Below are 20,135 nucleotides of genomic sequence, written 5' to 3' on the forward strand. Positions count from 1 at the left end.
CAAAATGAAAAAGTAACCTACAGAATAGGAGAAAATATTTGCAAATCACATATCCGATAAGAGGTTAATACCCAAAATATATAAAGAATTCATACAATTCAATAGAAAAACAAAACAGAAATACAATTTAAAAATAGAAGAGAAACTGAATAGAAATTTTCCCAAAGAAAACATACAAATGGCTAACAGGTACTTGAATATGTGCTCAACATCATTAAATCATCAGGGAAATTCAAATTAAAACCACAATGAGATATCACCTCACAACTGTTAGAATGGCTGTCATCTAAGACAAGGGATAACAAATGTTGGCAAGGATGTGGAGAAAAGGAAACCATTGTGCACTGTTGGTGGGAATGCAAATTGGTGCAGACACTGTGGAAAACAGTATGGAGATTCCTCAAAAATTAGTAACAGAACTACTGTATGATCCAGCAATTCCACTTTTGGGTATATACCCCCCAAAAATGAAATCATTATCTTGAAAATATATCTGTACTCTCATGTTCATTGCAGCATTATTTATAATAGTCAAGACATGGAAACAACCTAAGTGTCCATCAGCAGTTGAATGGTTAAAGAAAATGTGATATACATATGAATATTATTCAGCCATAAAAAAGAAAGAAATCTTGTCGTTTGCAACATGAATGGACCTTGAAGACGTTATGCTAAGTGTCTTAGACAGAGAGACAAATACTGTATGATCTCACTTATACATGGAATCTAAAAATCCAAACTCATGGAAACAGGGAATAGGTTGGTGGTTACCAGAGGCTGGGGGTGGGATGTGAGGAATTGGGTGAAGGTGGTCAAAAGGCACAAACTTTCAGTTATAAGATAAATTAGTCATGGGGATGTGATGTACTGTACGGTGACTGTAGTTAACAATAGTGTATTGTATGCTTGAAAGTTGCTAAGAGACTAAATCTTGAAAGTTCTCATCACAAGAAAAAAATGTGTAACTATGTGTGGTGATGGATGTTAACTGAACTTATTGTGGTAATCATTTTGCAGATATACGTATATCAAATCATTATGTTGTACACCTTAAATTAATACAATATTATATGTCAATCACAACCCAAGTTAAAAAAATAATAGGAGAAACTTGAGGTGGCATATGGTAGGGTACATGGAACTTCATGTATTATCTGCTCAATTATTCTGTACATCTAAAATTGTGCTAAAAAGACTATTAATTATTTTTAAAATTGTTGACCAACTCAAGACAATACGGATGAGAAACTGGTGGCAGAACGTCCTTTCTGAGGTCTGAGGGAATTCTAGCTGCCTCTTTTGTACAGAGTTAGTGGGGGATTTACACAGCAGCCAGGCTTCTTAGTGGAATGCTGACTTAGGGTTCTTGGTAGCTCTAGTTCTTGAAAATTCTAGTTTACAAAACCAGCTTTGAGAAATCCTTAATAACTCACCTCTCTGATGAGTAGTAGTTCACATAGTCCTTGGTTGTTAGTAAAAATGGCCCTTGATGGAAATGCATATGGCTTTCCCATAACAATTGAAGCCGGGGCTTGGCATTTTGAACTAAATATGTGACCCACCTAGGGGCTCTCTCCTGGACCATGTGTCATGAACCATATGTGTTTATTGCTGCTCTGGACTAGCAAGAATGGGGAGATGGGAGTTCTGCTCATTCTGACAGAATTCTAACTATAGGGCCAAGGGTCTCCCTTCCAGCAACTGGGGAGTTGGTTCAGAACTGGAATTCTATCAAGCCCAGTGGCCCCGTCCAGGAATGCTTTGCCTTCTGATCTTCTTCAGTGGCCTCAGCTCTTTGTAACTGGAAAATATTAAGGAGAAATGCCAATTTTCAGTAACTCTACCTACCCTCTCTTTTATTCTGTGCCCACAGACTGCCGTTCCATCCACATTGGGCTTTCAGTCCCCAGTTACCCTCACAGGAAAAGAGACCCGAAGGGACATCTTTCAGGCCTGCAAAAGGTCCACTGGGGCTTGCGGCCAGAGAAGCCGCAGCAGGGGCTGGCCAGTGCCTGCAGCACTGTGGATCATGTCATCAGGACACGTGAGTTCTTGAGGGGACCATTCTGGGGAGCCGTCTGCTGGGTGGTCCAGATGGGGCAGGGCAGGGCAGGGCAGGGGGGTTCTCTGGAGAATGTGAGGAACGCCCCATGTTGCCCAGGCCTCTCAGTCCCCTCTGCTCTGCTGCCATGGCAGACCAGCCTCTCTGCTCAGGGACACCTTTAGTCAGGCTGAGCCCCTGTCCCTCTCTGGTGACTTTGAGACCTCTGCTCTGATCCATTCTGCCTTGATGTCACAGTTTAACTCTCAGAATTATTTCCTGTTTCCAAATTCCTAGGGGCCACACAGCCGTTGCCTGAAGAGCCAATAACAAACATGAGTGTCTGGCGTGAGGTGTTGTGCTCAGTAAACTGAATTCCTTATTGCATTCCCCTGACCCTCGCTCTTCACCTGAGCTTGAAGGAATGGTCTGGAATTGTCTGGGCACCCTCCTCCTCAGCTTGCAGAGTCCTGGAGGCTTTCTCCCAGGACAGCAGAGCCCCTGAGGCCTTCCTCTGCTGTTGAGGAAATCAGTTTTGGGCTGGTTAAACATCAGTCTTTTGTTCTTTCCTGTGGAAAGAAAAGTATCAATCTTAGGAGGAGTGAAAAGATTAGAGCACAACTGTGACATTTTATCCTTTTGAGCCTTCGCTGTTTCTAGGGACATGATTTCACCTGCAGCATATCCCAAATCTGCATAATAAATGGTACCTAACTGGTTTCTACTATATAGTTCCACTGTCTTGAGCAAGGCAAAATGAGTTATTTTACCATCTAAACCTTCAAAAGAATGTCAGAGGCAGTAACAACCTCTTAACATTCCTGTAGGAGACCTGACATACACGCTTGCGAAGGCCATCTGAGTCACCCCCAACCCTGCACTGCCCTGAACAACTGCTGTCATTGGCACCAAGTCTACCAAGGCCTGTGACTTTTCCAAAGTAAATGTGCCTCTGTGGGAGAAGGGTTAATGGGGAGTCCTTTGGAGGTGTCTAGTTTAAGAGATAAGCTTTGATTAAAATATGCATGTGCACACATACACACAAACATGCACACACAGGCTTATGCACACATGCATGTTCGGGGTAGACATATCAGAGACCCAAAGGAGGGCTAGCCTGGAGGGAAGACCTGCTCCCCATGTTGGATCTGGACGTTCCCACTCACTCTCTGGGGCATTCTCCTGTCACCCCACCACATTCAGAGGTGAAGTCACCCTTTCAAAGTTGAGTCTGCTGGATCCTTCCTGAGTCAGGGAAGAGGAAAGTGGGTTAGAGCTGGTGCTCTCTTATCGAAGGGTTTGGAGGAGGTCTAACAAATGGTATTTGCTGATGCAACATGGTGCATCACAGAAGTGGTCATGAACGGTGGATTTTATGTTGTTTTGGTGGTTTCTGGTTAATGGGACACTGGTTTTCACTGGAAACCAAAGGGGAGGGAATGGAGAATACTTTGGTACGTTTGCACATTCAGTTCATTCTCTTCACAGCCTGCTACTCCCATGCATGTCACATGGCATGGCTGTGGAACAGGGGAGAGAATGGGAGGGCCTAGGAGGACAGGAAATTTCAGGCCATGTCTTTCAAGCTGGGGTAAAGTAAGAACCCCTTTTAAAGGGAAAAGTGGTTGTGGACCCATGAAAATGCATTTGTACATTTGTAGAGCCCCAGGGGACCATAAAAATCCCAGTTTGAGAAATAATATCTTAATTAAGGTTTTATTCTGTAAAAGTATCTTACATTTTTGAATTATAACAACAGAAAAGTTTTGCCCTTATATCTAATGAAAGAAATCTTTTTAAGATTATCATCAAAATGGAAACATGAAATTAAAAAATTCTAATAGATCCCACCTACCCCTAAGAATACTTTCCAGACCACAGTTCCAGACATGCTGACTTAAGGGGGCCACAAAGCCTGCTAGCAAAGTCAACAGCCACCGCAAGTTTTCTGTAGCCCATGGGGGCTGAGCTTGTTCCGGCCATTCTCTTAGGGGTGGTAGAGGTTCACCCCTCAGTCCTTCACTTCTTTCAAACCAAACAGGGCATTGTGTGTATGATTCAAATATAAACCCTGCTCCACCACATCCCAGGGTCAGTAACAATGACCCGAGGAAGGGAAAACAAAACAGTGCCCAAGTAATTTTACTGCATCATCTAGATAATTGCCTGAATCTGCCACTTTTCTTTGCTGTAGGACAACTGACCACATGTGTTTTCCCTCTCTGAGTGTCCTGTCTATTCTATGAATCCATTCAGACAGCCCCGGCCAGGTGGTCTAGCTGGCCACAAAGTCCAAGTGGGACCTACCTCTACAGAAGAGGGGAATCATGCAGAACGGAGGGCGTGGGTGCTGGCCAGGCAGGTGGCTAGACATAGCTAGGCCTGAGAGTAAAGCAGGCTGTGCAGATGAAGGATTGACAGGTGACTCCTTTAGTTTCTGCCTCACAAAACAATGACAAGAATTTGTACCATGAAATGGTATTTCATTGTAATTTTGTTAACTAAATGTATACTGTTAATAAAAAGGAGATATTATTATCCCCATCTTCAGATTGGGAAATCAAGGTTTGAAGAGATGTAGTGTGATACAGCGGTAATCAGTGAAACTAGAATTTGAAAACAAGTCTGTAGACTCTAAAACCTGTGTGTGCCCCTTCCACTACACTACTATCCTTTGTAAGTTATCACTGGTCAGTCACCATGTTGGATATGGGCTGAGAATTGTATCCTTTTAAGCAGCCAAATTGCCTTATGATGACGGGGGTAGGTAGGTAGTAGTTACACCATGATATGATACGCCATAGCAGTTGGATTACCACCCCTTCCTCCAATATGGATATAATTTAGGAAGTCAGTACTGAGCAGCCATTCAATCTTGACTCCAGCAGAGCATAGGTAGGGAATAGAACCATCAAGCTGTGGTGAGAATCAGCAAGTACCATGCTTCCTTCCCTGGAAAGAATGCATTTTCTGGCTCTGAGAACCTCTTGAGAGCTCTTACAAGCAAGAGGGTAAAAAGCAGCTGTAGAAATATGGCTGCCCTTTGGCATCTCTTGGCTGGTGCTAAGAACCGGAGCCAAGATCTAAGAGGAACAAGACCGGCCAAGCTCAACCTGGTGTGTAGGCACTAGGGTCTCAGCACCTTCATCTGCAGAGTGAAAGATTGTTGTAGGGTGACCAACGGTTTCAGTTTAACTGGGATGGAGGGCTTTCCCAGGACATGGGACATGGGACTGTCAGTGCTAAAACCGATCAGTCCGAAGCAAACTGGGATGTTGGTCACACTAAGTTGTGAGCTCCTAGATGAAATATAAATAGACATGAAGTATTTCGCATGGTGCACAGTGCATGACAGGCACTTGACATATGTTACTTCAACTGATCTATGTTAACCCAATTTAAAAGCACTCCTTGGGCTTCCCTGGTGGCGCAGTGGTTAAGACTCTGCCTGCCAGTGCAGGGGACATGGGTTTGAGCCCTGGTCCGGGAAGATCCCACATGCCGCAGAGCAACTAAGCCCGTGCACCACAACTACTGAGCCTGCGCTCTAGAGCCCACGAGCCACAACTACTGAGCCCACGCACCACATCTACTGAAGCCTGCGCGCCTAGAGCCTGTGCTCTGCAACAAGAGAAGCCACCACAATGAGAAGCTTGCGTACCGCAATGAAGAGTAGCCCCTGCTCGCCGCAACTAGAGAAAGCCTGTGTGCAGCAACGAAGACCCAACACAACCAAAAATAATAAATAAATAAAAATAAATAAATAAAAAATAAAAGCACTCCTTTACGAGTGGACATCTGGTTTGGCTGCCGTCACTGGTACTGAGAAGCTTATGAGATCCTTCTGGTGGGAGGGGTGTGAAAAAGTATTAAGGTCTTCTTCTACTTGCCAAGTATTGAACAACTCTAGGGTCACTAAAAGATCAAAACCACCCCCAGATGAGCAGTAAGGGAGAGGAAGGCTATTTTTTGGCCAGGTGTTTGAGCCTCATATGGTTCCAAAGGCTTTAGATTTCATGGGGTCTTTCTTTCCCATTTCTTTTTATTTATTTATTTGTTTGTTTGTTTGTTTATGGCTGCGTTGGGTTTTCGCTGCTGCACACTGTCTTTCTCTAGTTGCAGCGAGCGGGGGATACTCTTCGTTGCAGTGTGCGGACTTCTCATTGCAGTGGCTTCTCTTGTTGCGGAGCACAGGCTCTAGGCACGCGGGCTTCAGTAGTTGTGGCGCACGGGCCTAGTTGCTCCGCGGCATGTGGGATCTTCCCGGACCAGGGCTCAAACCCGTGTCCCCTGCATTGGCAGGTGGATTCTTAACCACTGTGCCACCAGGGAAGTCCTTCTTTCCCATTTCTGATGAGGAAGGAGCAAGCGTTGGGACAGAAGACAAATTTACCTCTAAATCATCTGCTCCACTAAGGAGCTCCTGAGACAGGCTGTGTTTGCAACATAGGAGCAAAGACAATTGGGTTTCTTTTAGAGTTCGAAGCTTTAAAATGAGGTGGTTTCCTCTGTCTACTTTACCAACTTGTTTCTGAGAAGGAGTGGTAAAGAGAGGAGCAGAGACAAAGGGGAACAGGAGGGAGGAAAGGGGGAAAGAGTATCGTCCTAGGCCTTTTAGGTATGCCCCACCCCGGTGTGTGTGTAGTGGGGGGAGGTTGGGCAGACAGGAAGGCAAATTCAAAATTCCTGAAGGAAGCCTGTATTTGCTCTTCTCTCTCTTCTTGCCCTTGACATCTTAAAACCTGGATTTCCTGGAATTATCAACATAGCATTCAAACAAACAAAAGCACAAACAAACAAAAACCCCTATTGGAAGGGAATCCTGAGTTAGTGACCTTAAGACCTAAGGGGAAATTAGGGTTGAAAGCTCAGTTTGCAAGTGAACCAATGAAAGTTCTAATAAATACAAAGTTATTATAACCCATATATGTTACCTGGATTTACCTTATTCCTTGAGAGTTAGTGTCCTTACCTCTGCCTAAATTTCTGTGAATTTCTAGCGACTTCGAGTCTCCTTATCACTGTAGCTCCAAGTCCTGCCTGCTGGGCTCACAGTCTCGCTGTGTCTCACCTCCTGTACCTGTTCTCTGCCCTCACCTCCAGCTCCAGCTCGGGCATGGGATTCAGTCCTTCTTTGGTCTCCCCCAGATTGGTCACATACCACATACAAGTGAGCAGCAGGCTTTCTTGAAGTTCAGAACCATGGAGCAGTTTTACCTTGCAGAGATACACAATTTTTAAAGTGAGATACTAGATATCCCCTTTCTTTAAAATGCCCTGGTCACAGGAAATTTCCTATTGGCCACTTTTCTCTGCAGTTTCAGCTTCCTACCATATTGGCAACTCCCACCTCACCCCCACTCCCCCTCGCCAGTTCCGTCACATCTCCTGCTTCTCAGTTTTCAGCCACCCCCCAGCTTCTCCTCTCCCTCCCAACATATACACTCACTCCCCTCCCTTTCAGTCACATCAATTTCCCTCTGCCCACCTTAGCTCAACACCCATTTTTGCACAGCTAAAGACACACAGTGTGTTGAGCTAAACACAAAGACCATCACCTCTAAGTCTAGCCCTTTAGTTAGATTTAACATTCTTTTATAACATTTACACTTGCAGTTTTTTTTAAAATTAATTAATTAATTTATTTATTTTTGGCTGTGTTGGGTCTTCGTTTCTGTGCAAGGGCTTTCTCCAGTTGCGGAAAGCGGGGGACGCTCTTCATCGCGGTACGCGGGCCTCTCACTGTCGCGGCCTCTCTTGTTGCGGAGCACAGCCTCCAGACGCGCAGGCTCAGTAGTTGTGGCTCACGGGCCTAGTTGCTTCGCGGCTTGTGGGATCCTCCCAGACCAAGGCTTGAACCCGTGTCCCCTGCTTTGGCAGGCAAATTCTCAACCACTGAGCCACCAGGGAATCCCTCCACTTGCAGTTTTTGAGAAGGTGTACAGAAGAAAACCTCCCTACCCTAGAATTTCATATAAGGGAGACTCATGATTAATATGGTAATTTGATCACAAGTATCAGAAACCTACTTGAGCTGTCTTGAACAAGGAGGGAGTGAGGGGGTGGGGGGAGAGAGAGTTAGTTTATGCTGTAAGAGCAAAGGAGTTTCTCACAGTCCCAAAAGAACAAGCAACCAGGCTCAGCAGGAGGACGAGCACCCTCTGTGGGACTCATGGCCTTCCCCCTGCTTCTCCTGTAAGTCTGCTTTATTCCTCTCTCTCTGTAGCCTTTTCTGCCTCTCTGTGCCGTCAGCTTCCATTTTACGTGCGCCTTCTCTCAGAAACCGTCAGGAAACGCCCAGCTATCTCAGAAACCGAATTCAGAATTTCCAGGCTTGAGTCAGGTGTCTGATTAACTCCTCCTGGTCCAATTAACCATGGCGAAGGGGCACAGGTCAAGCATTCCACAAACACGGCTACCCGAGAGTCATCCTTTGGGTGGGGGACTGTATGGGCTGGCAGACAACCCCAAAGCTACTGACGACAGGATGGATTCCCATAAACACTGCACGTCTGCAGATTCTCTCCTCTTCCTTCCCAGAGATCATATTTTGAGTTTATGGACTGCTGTCTAGAAAAAAAACCTTACTGACCGTGAAACTATGACTTGGAGTCTTCCAGTCCCCTCTTGAAGACCACCTCAGATGACTGCAAGCATGACTTTGGAGCCCTCAGTTTCTGTCTCTCCCACTCCGCAGTACTCGGGGGCCTTGAGCTTGGCTCCCTACCCAGCTCCATTTCCTTGTTGCTGCTGAGGCTAGTCCCAGCTGCTATACTCATGAGTTAAGCAGTGAAATTCACCTAGCAAATATTTAGAGTGTCCATGCTGTGAGCTGAGAGAGAGCACCTCTGAAAAGACTCAGAGCTGAGGACCCTGGGTCCAAGTCCTCACGCTGACTTCCTGGTGGTGCTAAATGCCTCCTGGCTCTTCTAGGAGTTGAAGACTTGCAGGTTGCAGTCCACACGGTGATTTTGTGCTTTGCTCAACTAATGACTGGACAGGTGCCCCCCTCCCTGCCCCCAGTAAAAGCACGATTCTGTTTGCTTCTTTTCGTGTGTTTCTTGAAGCTTGCTCCTGCAGAGGTTAGGTTTCTCCTAGAAACTGCTGGTTGAGTCCATACCTCCAGTTGGGCCATCGCTATGTGATTCTTGCTGTGAGCTATCAAGGGGCTATTATCTGTGGCCTTTCTCATTTGCAGATTAACTTGCATGAAGGGCCCGCAGTACATTAGAGATGCGCTGATACCCTGATGCAGGAACCCAGCTCATAGAGCTAGGCTTCTGTGGGCCCGAGGGAAGGGAGTGGCCTCAGGGTGGAGTGGGAGGGGTAGAACAGGTATTTAGAAGCTGAAAAGGATTGAGCCCTTGGAATGTTTAAAAGGGCCGTTATTAGGGAGGAAAGTGTCAGACCTGTTGGCAACATCAATCATAGCGGTATTTACTGGGTAACTATGCCAAGCACTGTGCCAACCATGTCACATATATCATCTCATTTAACGGCCACCACAATCCAGTAAAGCAGGTGTGATTATTCCCACTTTATAGATGGAGAAACTAAGGCTAAGATTGCTTAATGCCTTGCCAAAATCCCACTGCTAGTAATTACCAGAGTCGGGAGTTGAACCTAGGTCTGGGCTCTTAAAGCACCACACGAGTAAAGAGAATCTTCTGGCGTCCTTGGTGATCTCTCTCTGGGTGTTCCTCTGGGATTTTGAGGTCACCCACAGCCCCCGACTTGGTGTAGCGTGCAGGGTCTGCCCCGTGGCGCTCAGGAAGAAATGGGCCGACTTCAGCCTCAGTGCGGTATGAACTGTAGAGCCTGGGACCTTTAGAGGGGCCCATCTGCTCACTGCCCTGCCCTGCTAAGGAGCCCACCAAAGCAGGAAGTCCTTGGTGGGGGCATTTGCTTGGGGCCCCGCACCTAAAAACACAGCCCTGACCCTCTGCTGCTATGTTCTCAGCTTTAAAGTGGGCACACTTGATCCTTGAGCCGCAGGCATGAAGACATGGTAAGGGAGCGCAGGGCAGTGCAGGGTGAGGGCGTCAGCAGACTGCTGTCCTAACGTGGGGCCTGGTGGGGCCTTCTGTGCTGTAAACTAGGTCTCCGATTTCTCATCCTCTCATCCATCGCTAAGCTCTCGCCCAGCTCTGAGACTTAGTGAATTCAGGGTTCAGAGCTCCTTGGAGCTGCAGCCACTCATGACCTCTAATCAACCTTGGCACATTGTAAGTATTCAGTAAGCACTTGTTGAACCAAACCCAGAAGATTAGGAATTTCTTAGCAGAGCAAAATAATTCCCCAGGAGGGTTCACCACACACCCTGAAGTGACCAGTTCCCACTGTCCATGGGCTCTCAGAAAATACACACTGAGTGATAGTTGGCATTTTGTCTTAGAAGCAGACTAAGAGGGAAAGGACCAGGAGTTTGGGTTTAAGGTTGGGGAAGGAGAGAAACCAGCTGCGTGGAATATTACTGGCCAAGGGTGGTTGCTGTGGAACATGAGGCCCCCCAGCCCCTCTCCCCCTACAACTCCACCTCCACCCTGGGGCTGTGCAGCTGAGAGAATCCAAGGGCCAGGACACCTGCAGCCCAGGCACTTTAGGAGGCCCTGGGGAGTCTCAAGGAAAATCTTACCTTTGCCTCTATAAAGGGGCCTGAGGAGAGGTGCCTGGGCTCCCCTTGGGCCCCCAGGCTTGTCAGGAAGGGCTCATGGGGGAGGGGGAAAGGGGCAGTTCTGCCAGTCCTCTCAGAGCCTGCAGCTGCCACCCCTGCTGCTGTGGAGACCCGGCTGCCTGAGGGAGGTTCTGCCCCCGCCACAGAGCCCTTCTCTCTCCACCGCACCTGAGAACCTGAGAGCTCTCTCTCACTCTCCCCACTGCCTTTCTCTCTCTCTCTCTCTCTCTCTCTCTCTCTCTCTCACACACACACACACACACACACAATTCTCTTATACTCACAATATCTTTAATTCACTCTCAATATTTTTTCCTCTCATGCTTACTACATCTTCTCACATACACCCCTGTCTCCACTTCCTCAGTCTTTCATACATTCCTTTTCTCTCCCCCCCACCCCCTCCCCCCCTCCCTCTCTTTCCCTCTCCCTCTTCTCCTCTCCCCACACTGCCCCTGGTGCTTAACTGGAAACAAAAGTGAGTTTGTTGTGCTCTGCTGGTGGGGAAGAGGACGTGTGAAGGCAGCAGCCAGGGTGGCAGCAGCAGAAACAGGCTGGGGCCAGAGGCAGTGTCCACAGCCGGAGACCCCAGCGCTCAGCTACTCCAGGGAGCAGGTAATGCCCCAGACAGGGCTGGTTCAGGCATCGCCCTCTCTGTCGGGTCTCATCATTTCATGACTGTTCCATTTATTTGCCTTCTTATTTGGTCTTGAAGGCGGAAAGGGATTGCAGATTTAGGGAATGGTAGGCACAAAATGTCCAAGGAGTGATGTGCTCTCCTCTTCAGAGAACTGTGTGTGGTCTGATGTGGCTGGGGTCCAGGGCATGTGGGGTCAAGAGTGGCTGGGGTCCACAGTGTCTGGGCTTAAGGATGGCTGGTGTCCAGGGTGGCTGGGATCCAGGGTAACTTCGGTCCAGAGTATCCGGGGTCCAGGGTGGCTGGAGTCTGGGGTGTCTGGAGGAGGAACATGACAACCTACCAGGGCAGGTTAGGGCCAGATCATGAGGGATGTTTTGAGCCATGTCATAGACCCTAGGCTTTAGGTAATAGACAGCTATTGAATGTTTTTCACCTGGAGGGTAACATGACCAAATCTACATTTTAAAAGAGTAGTTCTTGAACTCTGATCTCATGGAGAATTGGTGCGCCCTCTCAGAATCAGGCAGTCATAGTCTTCTCCCAATTTAAGGAAAAAATAAGGTTATTTGTTCAATTGTTAAATTTTCTTCTATAAAATTTCCTTAAACCTTTGACGTCTGCTAGCAAGTGTCAATAATCAATAAAAAGGACTAAGTTTAAAGTAGTAGAAAAATTCGGAAATAAAAATCCATTTAAATAAATGCAGTCCATTGAGCTATATACAGATAAATTGGTAGTATTTTCTGCTAGTAAAATTATTTCTAACTCATATGCACAATATTTTATGGTGCTGCTCAAAGAGCACCATGACTCCCAGGAGTTTGCCATGTGAACGTTTGCAATGTCTTAAAGCAAACTCTGGTGCTACATAGGGAATGAGATGGGTGGGGTAAGCAGAGGCAGTGGGAGCAGTAGGTGGCTCTTGCGATGATAGGAATAGGAGATAATGAGAACCTGAACAAAGGTGGTGGCAATGGTGGGGAAAAGGGAGAGAGCTAAAAAATAGTCAGGAGGTGAGTGGAAGACGTTAGTGTCTGATTGGACATGGATGATGAGAGAGAAGGAGGCTTCAGGAGTGAGCCCAAGACTTCTCCTCTGGAGAAGAGTAGCTGGGTAGCCAGGAGCACTATTAATCAAAACAGAGGAGGGCAAGGTTGGGTTGTTGGAAGACGGGAGGCAGGGCTGCTTTGAATATGTTGAGACTGACTCGAGAAGGCTGGAGAACTACCAGATGGAGCAGTCCAGCTGGCAGTCGGAAATGCTCAGTAAGTCAGGACCTAGAGACGCGGGTAACCTCGGCTATAGGGTGACACCAAAAAGAACATGAGGTGGTCCAGTAGGGGTGTAGAAAGAGAGGAGACAAGAAGGCCAAGGAGGAATCCTGGGGAAGATCAAGATTTAAGTGAGACATGCAAGAAGGGCCAGGGAAGGACACTGAGAAGGAGTCCTCAAAGAGATAGGAAAAAATATCAAGAAAGTGCTATCTTATAAGAACCAAGAGCATTTCAGTTCAGAGGGAGCAGTCAGCACCACTCATGTCCCAGAGACATAAGCCAGACCATAGCTTCACAGTGTTGTAGGTTTGATTGATTTTATTGACTTATTGATTTGAGAATAGAACAAGAGAGATCTGAGAGCAGGGTTGTAAACTTGGGTGCTTAGCATAAATGAGATTAGCAGGTCATAATAGGGAGTAGTGGGGACTGTGGAAAACTAAAATGCATATTCTCATCCATCACTGAGCTCTAATTGATTGTTGTCAGGTAGGAACATGGGCACTGTCATCAGAGTATCTGAATTTTCAAGAAAAGTCAGAAATCTAGATTTTTATATGCAATCTCATAATTCTTTATATTAGCAACAATTTCAAAAACTTTTATACTCTATGAGGGCTGAATTAAACACATCTTTGAGCTTCCAGTTTAAAATCTCTGCCTTAGTCAATGTCCTTAGTGTGGTGGGGATGAATCAGTTGCAGCAGGTTGGGAAATGATTAGGTAAGGAGGAAATAGAGGCAGCGAGTGTAGACCTCCCCTTCAATAAGTTGAGGAGAGAGAAGGGAAAAAGAGAGCAGCAGCGCTTAGAAGGCAGGCAGGATCAGGGGAAGGTGTTTCATGGTAGGAAGAGCTGTTTATGGGTTGAGAGAAAGAGGGTGGAGGGAGAGAAGTTGAAGACCCAGGTAAGGAAAGACTGGTGACGAAATAAGGATCCAGTAGAAGGGAATAGATGGGGCCAGAGATAGGCTATAGGAAGAACTCTTGTTCAGAGATAGACTGCAGCAGGGGTAAGGACACAGAAGCACTGGAAAGGAGGAAGTTGATGGATTTCATGCCTGGAGGTCTTATTTTCTTGGTGATGTGGGATAAGAGATAGATCAAGAGGCTTGCAGAGAGGAGCAAAAGTTAGTGGTGGCATGGAGGAACATGGGAAAGGGCATGCAAGGATGAGTGGAAGTGGCTGTACTTCTGAGACCTGTTAACAGTGGAAGCCCCCCATTTGTACAGCTGGGTGGTTTTCACCAGAGAGACTCATGAGCCTGAGTGCTAAGCTTGGTGGCAAGGGGGATTGGCACCTGTTATATTCCAGGCCCTGTGTCACGTGTTATTCTCCTTACCTGATTTATTGGGACAATAACCCTGTTCACTCAGACTGAATTCTCTCATGAGTAAGTAGCAACTCTGAGATTCATACCCACATGTAGATGGATTGAAAGCCTAGCGTGTGCCTTGCATCCACCGTACCACCATACCACACTGCCTCTCCCTGCACCCCAGGACACATTTGAAGAGGTGGAGATTGGGCCAGTGAATTCTTGTTTGGGCATCAGCTGCCTGGTTTTATTGGGAAGTCAAGGAGTAAGAGACTGGAGACTGTGATGAGAAGGGTAGTTGAAATTATTGACCATTGGGAGTCCATGGAGAAATAAGTGAAAGCCAAAGGGATGACTGAGGGGATAGAGAGGCTTGGAGGAAGAGGAAGACTTGATGAAGCCTAAAGACAGTCAGTGAGAGATTGAACCAGGGCAGGGGCAATGGGATTGGTGAGGAAGGAGAGTATTCTCGAAAACTTTTAATGTGGGAGTGGAGGTGAGAGAAAGAAGTGAGGTGAGGATGATGCCAGCGTGTCTAGCCTGTGCGGTTGGGTGGACAGTTATGCCTCTAACCAAGGCATTCAATGTTGTGTGATACCTCTCTCTCTCCGGCCCACCATGCCCTAGACACACTAACCAGCACACCCCACCTCAGGTCTTTGGCACGCCTGCAGCACTCTTCTTCCAGATATGCAGAAGTCGTTCATTCTCATTTTTCAAGTTCCAATTCAAATACGCCCTCCTCAGAGAGGCCTTTCTTGACTATGCTATCTAATATAGCTCCGTGGTCTTTTTTTTTTTTCAGAACACTTATTACTACTTATCACTGAACTGAATTTTGTGGATTTGTTTACTTGTTTATTGTCTGTATCTGCCACTGGAGAGGCTCAAGAGATCAAGACTATATGGGCCTCCTTCACAGCTTTGTTTCCCTACACCTAGACCAATGCCTGGCACGTAGTAGGCATTCATTAAATATTGAGTGAGAGAAAGAAGGAAGAGAGAGAGGGAGGGAGGAGGGAGGGAGGAAGAAAGGGAGGCGGGGAGGGAGGGAGGCAAGGAGGGAAGGCAGGAGAAGCATGTTTGGGGAAGAGTATGTGTTCCGTGTCAGAATGCTGACTTGAGGTGCCTGAGAGACACCCAGAAGGCGACATCCCCTGGGCAGTTGGAAAGCAGACTGGGAGCTCAGGGATAGACTGTTAGGTTGCTCATGAAGAAAGTGGGCCCACGTGCCACACTGGTACAAGCACGTCCTTTCACATGTCTGATTGCCCCTTCAAGGCCAATGCTGGGAGTTGAGTGTGTGGAGTCCAGTGGAAAAGGGGTCCCTCTGGGCATGTTATGCTCAAGTTGGGACAGAGTTTTTCTCCCCTCACTTATTTGTTCTGTTCCCTGTCCTTGCTGCTGCCCTGGCTTTGGCCATTTTCCGTCTTTCTTCAGTGTCAGCTACAAGACCCAGGAGTCTGAATACAGACTAAATCCTTTCATGGCTTTTATCTTGAAGAATATCCCACCTACATCCAATCCACAGAAACTTGAGTCTAGCTTTGCCCAGAGGGTGGACTTCGTTTTACTGAATTAGGAAATACTTTTTTTTTTTTTTTGTGGTATGCGGGCTTCTCACTGCTGTGGCCTCTCCCGTTGCGGAGCGCAGGCTCAGCGGCCATGGCTCATGGGCCCAGCCGCTCCGTGGCATGTGGGATCTTCCCGGACCGGGGCACGAACCCGTGTCCCCTGCATCGGCAGGCGGACTCCCAACCACTGCGCCACCAGGGAAGCCGTGGGTCGGGGAATACTTTGCCCTTGCCCTTGGGTCCTGCTGCATTTCGGCTGGCCTCTACCTCCCGCGGGGCACTCAGCAGAACCTGCTGCCCTCCTTTTGCAGGGTCTCCAGCTGCTGAGCAGCTCCAGGACATCCTGGGGGAGGAAGATGAGGCTCCCAACCCCACCCTCTTCACAGAGATGGACACTCTGCAGCACGACGGAGACCAGATGGAGTGGAAGGAGTCGGCCAGGTGAGGCAGAACCCCGGAGACAGGTAGAGGGGCCTTTCCACTGCAGTCTGCCCGGGCCCAGGCGGAGCTGACCAGTGGTATCTCATACCTTGAGTTCTACTAGGGCGCTTCCTGGCCCCCAAAGACCCACCTACTTGCCTTTCTTGGTGGCAGAACTGGGTTGGATGCTAAGGAGCAAACAGAAACTTATGGCTTTGTCTCATCCTCAGAGAAATGAAAATCCTGGTGGGAAAGTAGAACAGACACCCATGAAACCATGAGAGAGTAACACAGGGGCGTATATCCTTTCATGTCAAGTGGTCCAAACTAAATGTTGTAGAAGGGAAAGCACCGAGCAGGCTGGGGCAGACAGGAGGGCTTCCTGGAGGAAGAAGAATGCGTGCCAGGAAACACCTACTTGGGGAGCTCCAGTGAGCACTGAAGCAAAGGGATTTGGCAGAGTCTGGGGCAGGACAAGCAGGGCGTAGCCCTGGAGGCACACGTGGGGAGCAGAGAGAGCTGTGTATATAGGGGCAGTAGAAGGAAGAGAAGAGCCGAAAGGCTAGAGGAGAACCACACGGTGAAGTCTCGGGAGCCAAGGGAGAATCAGGGTAAGGAGTAGCGCTGGCCATACCCAGTGCCTGGGGCAGAGCAGCCTCTAAATTGAGCTGGACTGATCGGCGGCCTCAATGCTGCCAAGGCCTCAAGGAGAAGGCAGAATACAGCAGGGGCAGCAGGAGGGGCTGGTGAGAGGAGGAGGGACCCTGGGGCAGAAGTTGAGAGTCTGCAAGCAGAGCATACCAATGTTTCTCAACCTTTTTTTATATTAATGTCCCCCCCCACCAAAATTTTAAATTTAACTTAACTTTGTTAAACTAGAATTAAATTTATTTCTAATGAGAGGAATGAAATGCTAAGAAATTAAATGTTGTCAGGTAGGTTTGAGCTTTGGAGTGCCACAAACCATTGTAATATCTTAAACTTTTTTGCTCTCCTAAGAACCAATGCTTGCCCCCTTGGGGCTGATATTGCCCCCGTCGAGAATGCCTGAACGAACTGCCAAGCTGTGCCCAAGGTGGCTTTGCCTGGGGGCCACCATGACACCCAGGGCCTGGCAGCTGCCCCAATCACAGCCTGGGCCCTTTTCTTACCTACCAACCTCACTCACCTCAGTAGCTCTTCTGTAGAACGAGGTGCGGATTTAACATTCCCAAGCTTCCCCCTCCAATCTCTCCTGGAAAAAGAAAAAAAGAAAAAAGGCCATTGAGTGACTAGCAAATTCCTGCAGGCCTCAGAAGGAATGAATTCCTAGCCTCATGGCTGGGCCCAGTCCCTGTCTGGACGCTGTGGAGCCTCTTCTTATCAGCCCATTCAATGAGCCCTTACTACATGCCAAACAACCCTCGTTTTATAGATGAGGATAGTGAGGTTTAGAGGGTCAAATAGATGCAAGGGCCAGAGCCTGCAGGCAGCTGAGTCTGGCTGCTAGCCCAGGGCTATCTGACTCTCCAACTTGAGTGCTTATGAACTTCGTCATGTTTTCTCCAATTTCTCAGCAACTTCTCTCCCCTTCCTTCAACTTCCAGGGACTCTGTTTTGATTTCCATGGGAGGATATAATTCTGGAGGGAATGCAACCGGTGTGAGAGATAAACGGCGACAGCCACAGAGCCCAGGACATCCATCCAGGGCTGATAAGAGAGGGGAGGACATTTCAAATGACCAGGGCCCAGTCTGTGCTACTGTGGCTTAATGCCTCTGAGGGGCTTGTACCTCCCTGGGCAAATGACTTTCTTGTCCAGGGTGGGCATATAGAGAGAAGGAAAGTTGAGAAAGGCGTTCTCCAAGGCCCAGTAGGGAGAGGGTGACTTCTCCCGACCCTGGGTAAGGTGTGCATTCAGAATCCCTGGTAATAGTTGCCAGGACCAGACTTTCCATGAGGGCCTATCGTACGCACCCACAGAGCCCTTGCTGAGAAGGCCCCAGGGCTGTCAGAGACATGATTGTTGCCATAGACGAAATACCCAGTTTCTCTCTGAGTGTTGATCCATAGAGCCTTGCTCACTATAGACCCTGCAATGAAAGCGATAAACTGTAGATAATGATGTTTCTGGAGGAAGGCTCCTTTAAAATTTAAAGGGGCCTGGGGTTACCATCTGCAAACCAGGTTGTTTCCCCACAAGTCAGGCTTTCCAAGGACAGCATTTAAGGAGCCCTGGGAAGGGCCCCAGTGTAACCCAAGTTGACCTCAAACCCATAGCAAGAGGAAAGTGGAGGCTGGAAGAAGTTAAACAGCTGAACCCAATTCCAGGTTGATGGAGAAAGGAGCATCTTGAGGGCCAGCTTTGGGGCAGGAAGCAGTGGGGGGAGAGCCGCTCAGGCCTCCTTATCTCGAGCTCCTTTCTCCACCCCAGCCTCCTTTAATCTTCTCTCCAGCTCCCCCCGGCTGGTTTGCAGCTCACTGTTGGAGGTCTGAGCAGTAGGCCTCTGCAGAAGTTAGAGACAGGGTTTGGTTATCGGTGAGCAAGTCCACCTCGGCCTGGACAGCTGTGCTGGGGGCTCCTCCTGGCAAACTGCATCAGTAGAGGTGCTCCGGGCCGGGCCTGTTAGGGGCCTGTCACCCCACCAAAAAATGGGAAGAATTTCCCTCAGCTGACAGGCTGTGCCATCTACTCAGGGAAGCCAGAGGTCTCGAAAGTTTCCAGAATACAAGAATCAGCAAATCCTAGTGGGTTCTGGGCCTTCTTGGAATAACAGGAGAAAATGATAGGAGGCGGGAACAACCACTCATGTGGACACTCAGGCCCTGAGAGGGTTGCAGGTTTGTACCCACATCAAAGAGATTGGGGGAGGGGACCTTTTAATAAAAGTATTTAATTTGTTATGGGAGTGTTTGCTTTATTGAGTTAGGAGATTAACAGAGTGAAAATCTCAAATCCGCAAGGAATTTTCCCTGGCAGTGCTTTTCTGGGGGTTATTAGTTTGGGGGATGTTTTGGGCCCTTGGGGAAAGAATCACCACTGGACAGACTTAAGTGGTTTTTGGAGCTCCACTGAGCCTGGCCCTTTGTGCGTGATGGGGACTGTGTGTGTGGGCATCATTTCTAATGTGATCCATGCTGGTAGGTCAGGCTGTCAATAAGATAGATTTTTATTAAATTTGTCTCTTTTGCGTTCCCGGGAGGGGAGTGCAGCTAGCTGTTTGCTGATACTGACCTTGCCTGAAGGGAGGCTTGGGTTGGGTGGGGCGGGGTGGACCCCCTCACTGTGAGCAAACAATTTACCCATAATTCCATTGTCTCTCAAGCTTGAATCTGCCTGGCTGCAGGGGATGAAGGGAAGGAGAATGATATGGGCTGGAAGCCAGCCAAGTGTGGAGGGGCTTTTGGGGTTACTCAAAAATAGAGCTTTGAGACTTCCATGAATTCTGAAAGCAAACCCCAAATCCAAGCTGCCTCTGATCTCAACTCAGAGCAGACCAAAAGTGTGAACTTGCCAGAATGTTCTTATAAGACACATAGGCTCTGGAAAGATTCCCGCCGTGACCAGGAAAGGGCAGAAAGAGGGGCAGGAGAAGTAGGTCATTTTAGTTGGCTCAGACCAGATCAGTACATGTTCAAAAGCCCCTCCACACATAGGCAGGGATGCTTTCTCACTCTGTACATAATGGAAGAAGAAGCCTGAACTTTGTCTCAACTCTGAAACTGTTCCTGCTTACTACCTTGAAGCATGTTCTCCTACCATCATTTTACCTCTTAGTCTGGAGCAGAAGATGCCCCAGCCCTCTGGTCTCACCACTCACCTGGGATCACCCTTACAGCGCCCCAGCTGCCCTCTCTATGTAGAAAGCAGAGCGGGGAGCTGAGAGCTCTTAGTATAGACATCAACAAACCTCACTCATTCATTCAACTACTATTTACCAAATGTTTACTGTCTGTAAGCCCTGAGCCAGGTGACTTAGAGATACAAAAAACATGGCAGATGCCATCCCTGCTCGCTCAGTCTCTCAGTCTAATGGGGCGCAGAGGTAAATAACTAGATACTTGATGATGAGGTTCTAAGAAAGCACAGTGTAGGGGCACTTAACCCAGACAGGAGGGATCAAGGCAGATGTGCAGGAAGAAGAGTTGTTCACATAGACACCTGAAGGATGGGTCAAAGTTAGCCAAGAGAGGGTACGGAATGGGGAAGAGGCCCC

At 47.9% G+C, this 20,135-nt stretch overlaps 1 protein-coding gene across 1 annotated transcript in view; it reads left to right on the top strand.

Moving 5' to 3' along the window:
* The window catches only part of SLC4A5 (solute carrier family 4 member 5), a 144,941-nt gene that overhangs the window by 51,389 nt on the left and 73,417 nt on the right, over positions 1 to 20,135 (top strand). The window contains exons 5-6 of the mRNA XM_060169556.1: positions 1,874 to 2,044; positions 15,831 to 15,960. Coding sequence (XP_060025539.1) covers positions 1,874 to 2,044; positions 15,831 to 15,960 — 301 coding nt within the window. The remainder of the gene's footprint in view (positions 1 to 1,873; positions 2,045 to 15,830; positions 15,961 to 20,135) is intronic.

Source organism: Lagenorhynchus albirostris, chromosome 13 (assembly GCF_949774975.1).
Source record: "Lagenorhynchus albirostris chromosome 13, mLagAlb1.1, whole genome shotgun sequence".
Taxonomy (NCBI): domain Eukaryota; kingdom Metazoa; phylum Chordata; class Mammalia; order Artiodactyla; family Delphinidae; genus Lagenorhynchus; species Lagenorhynchus albirostris.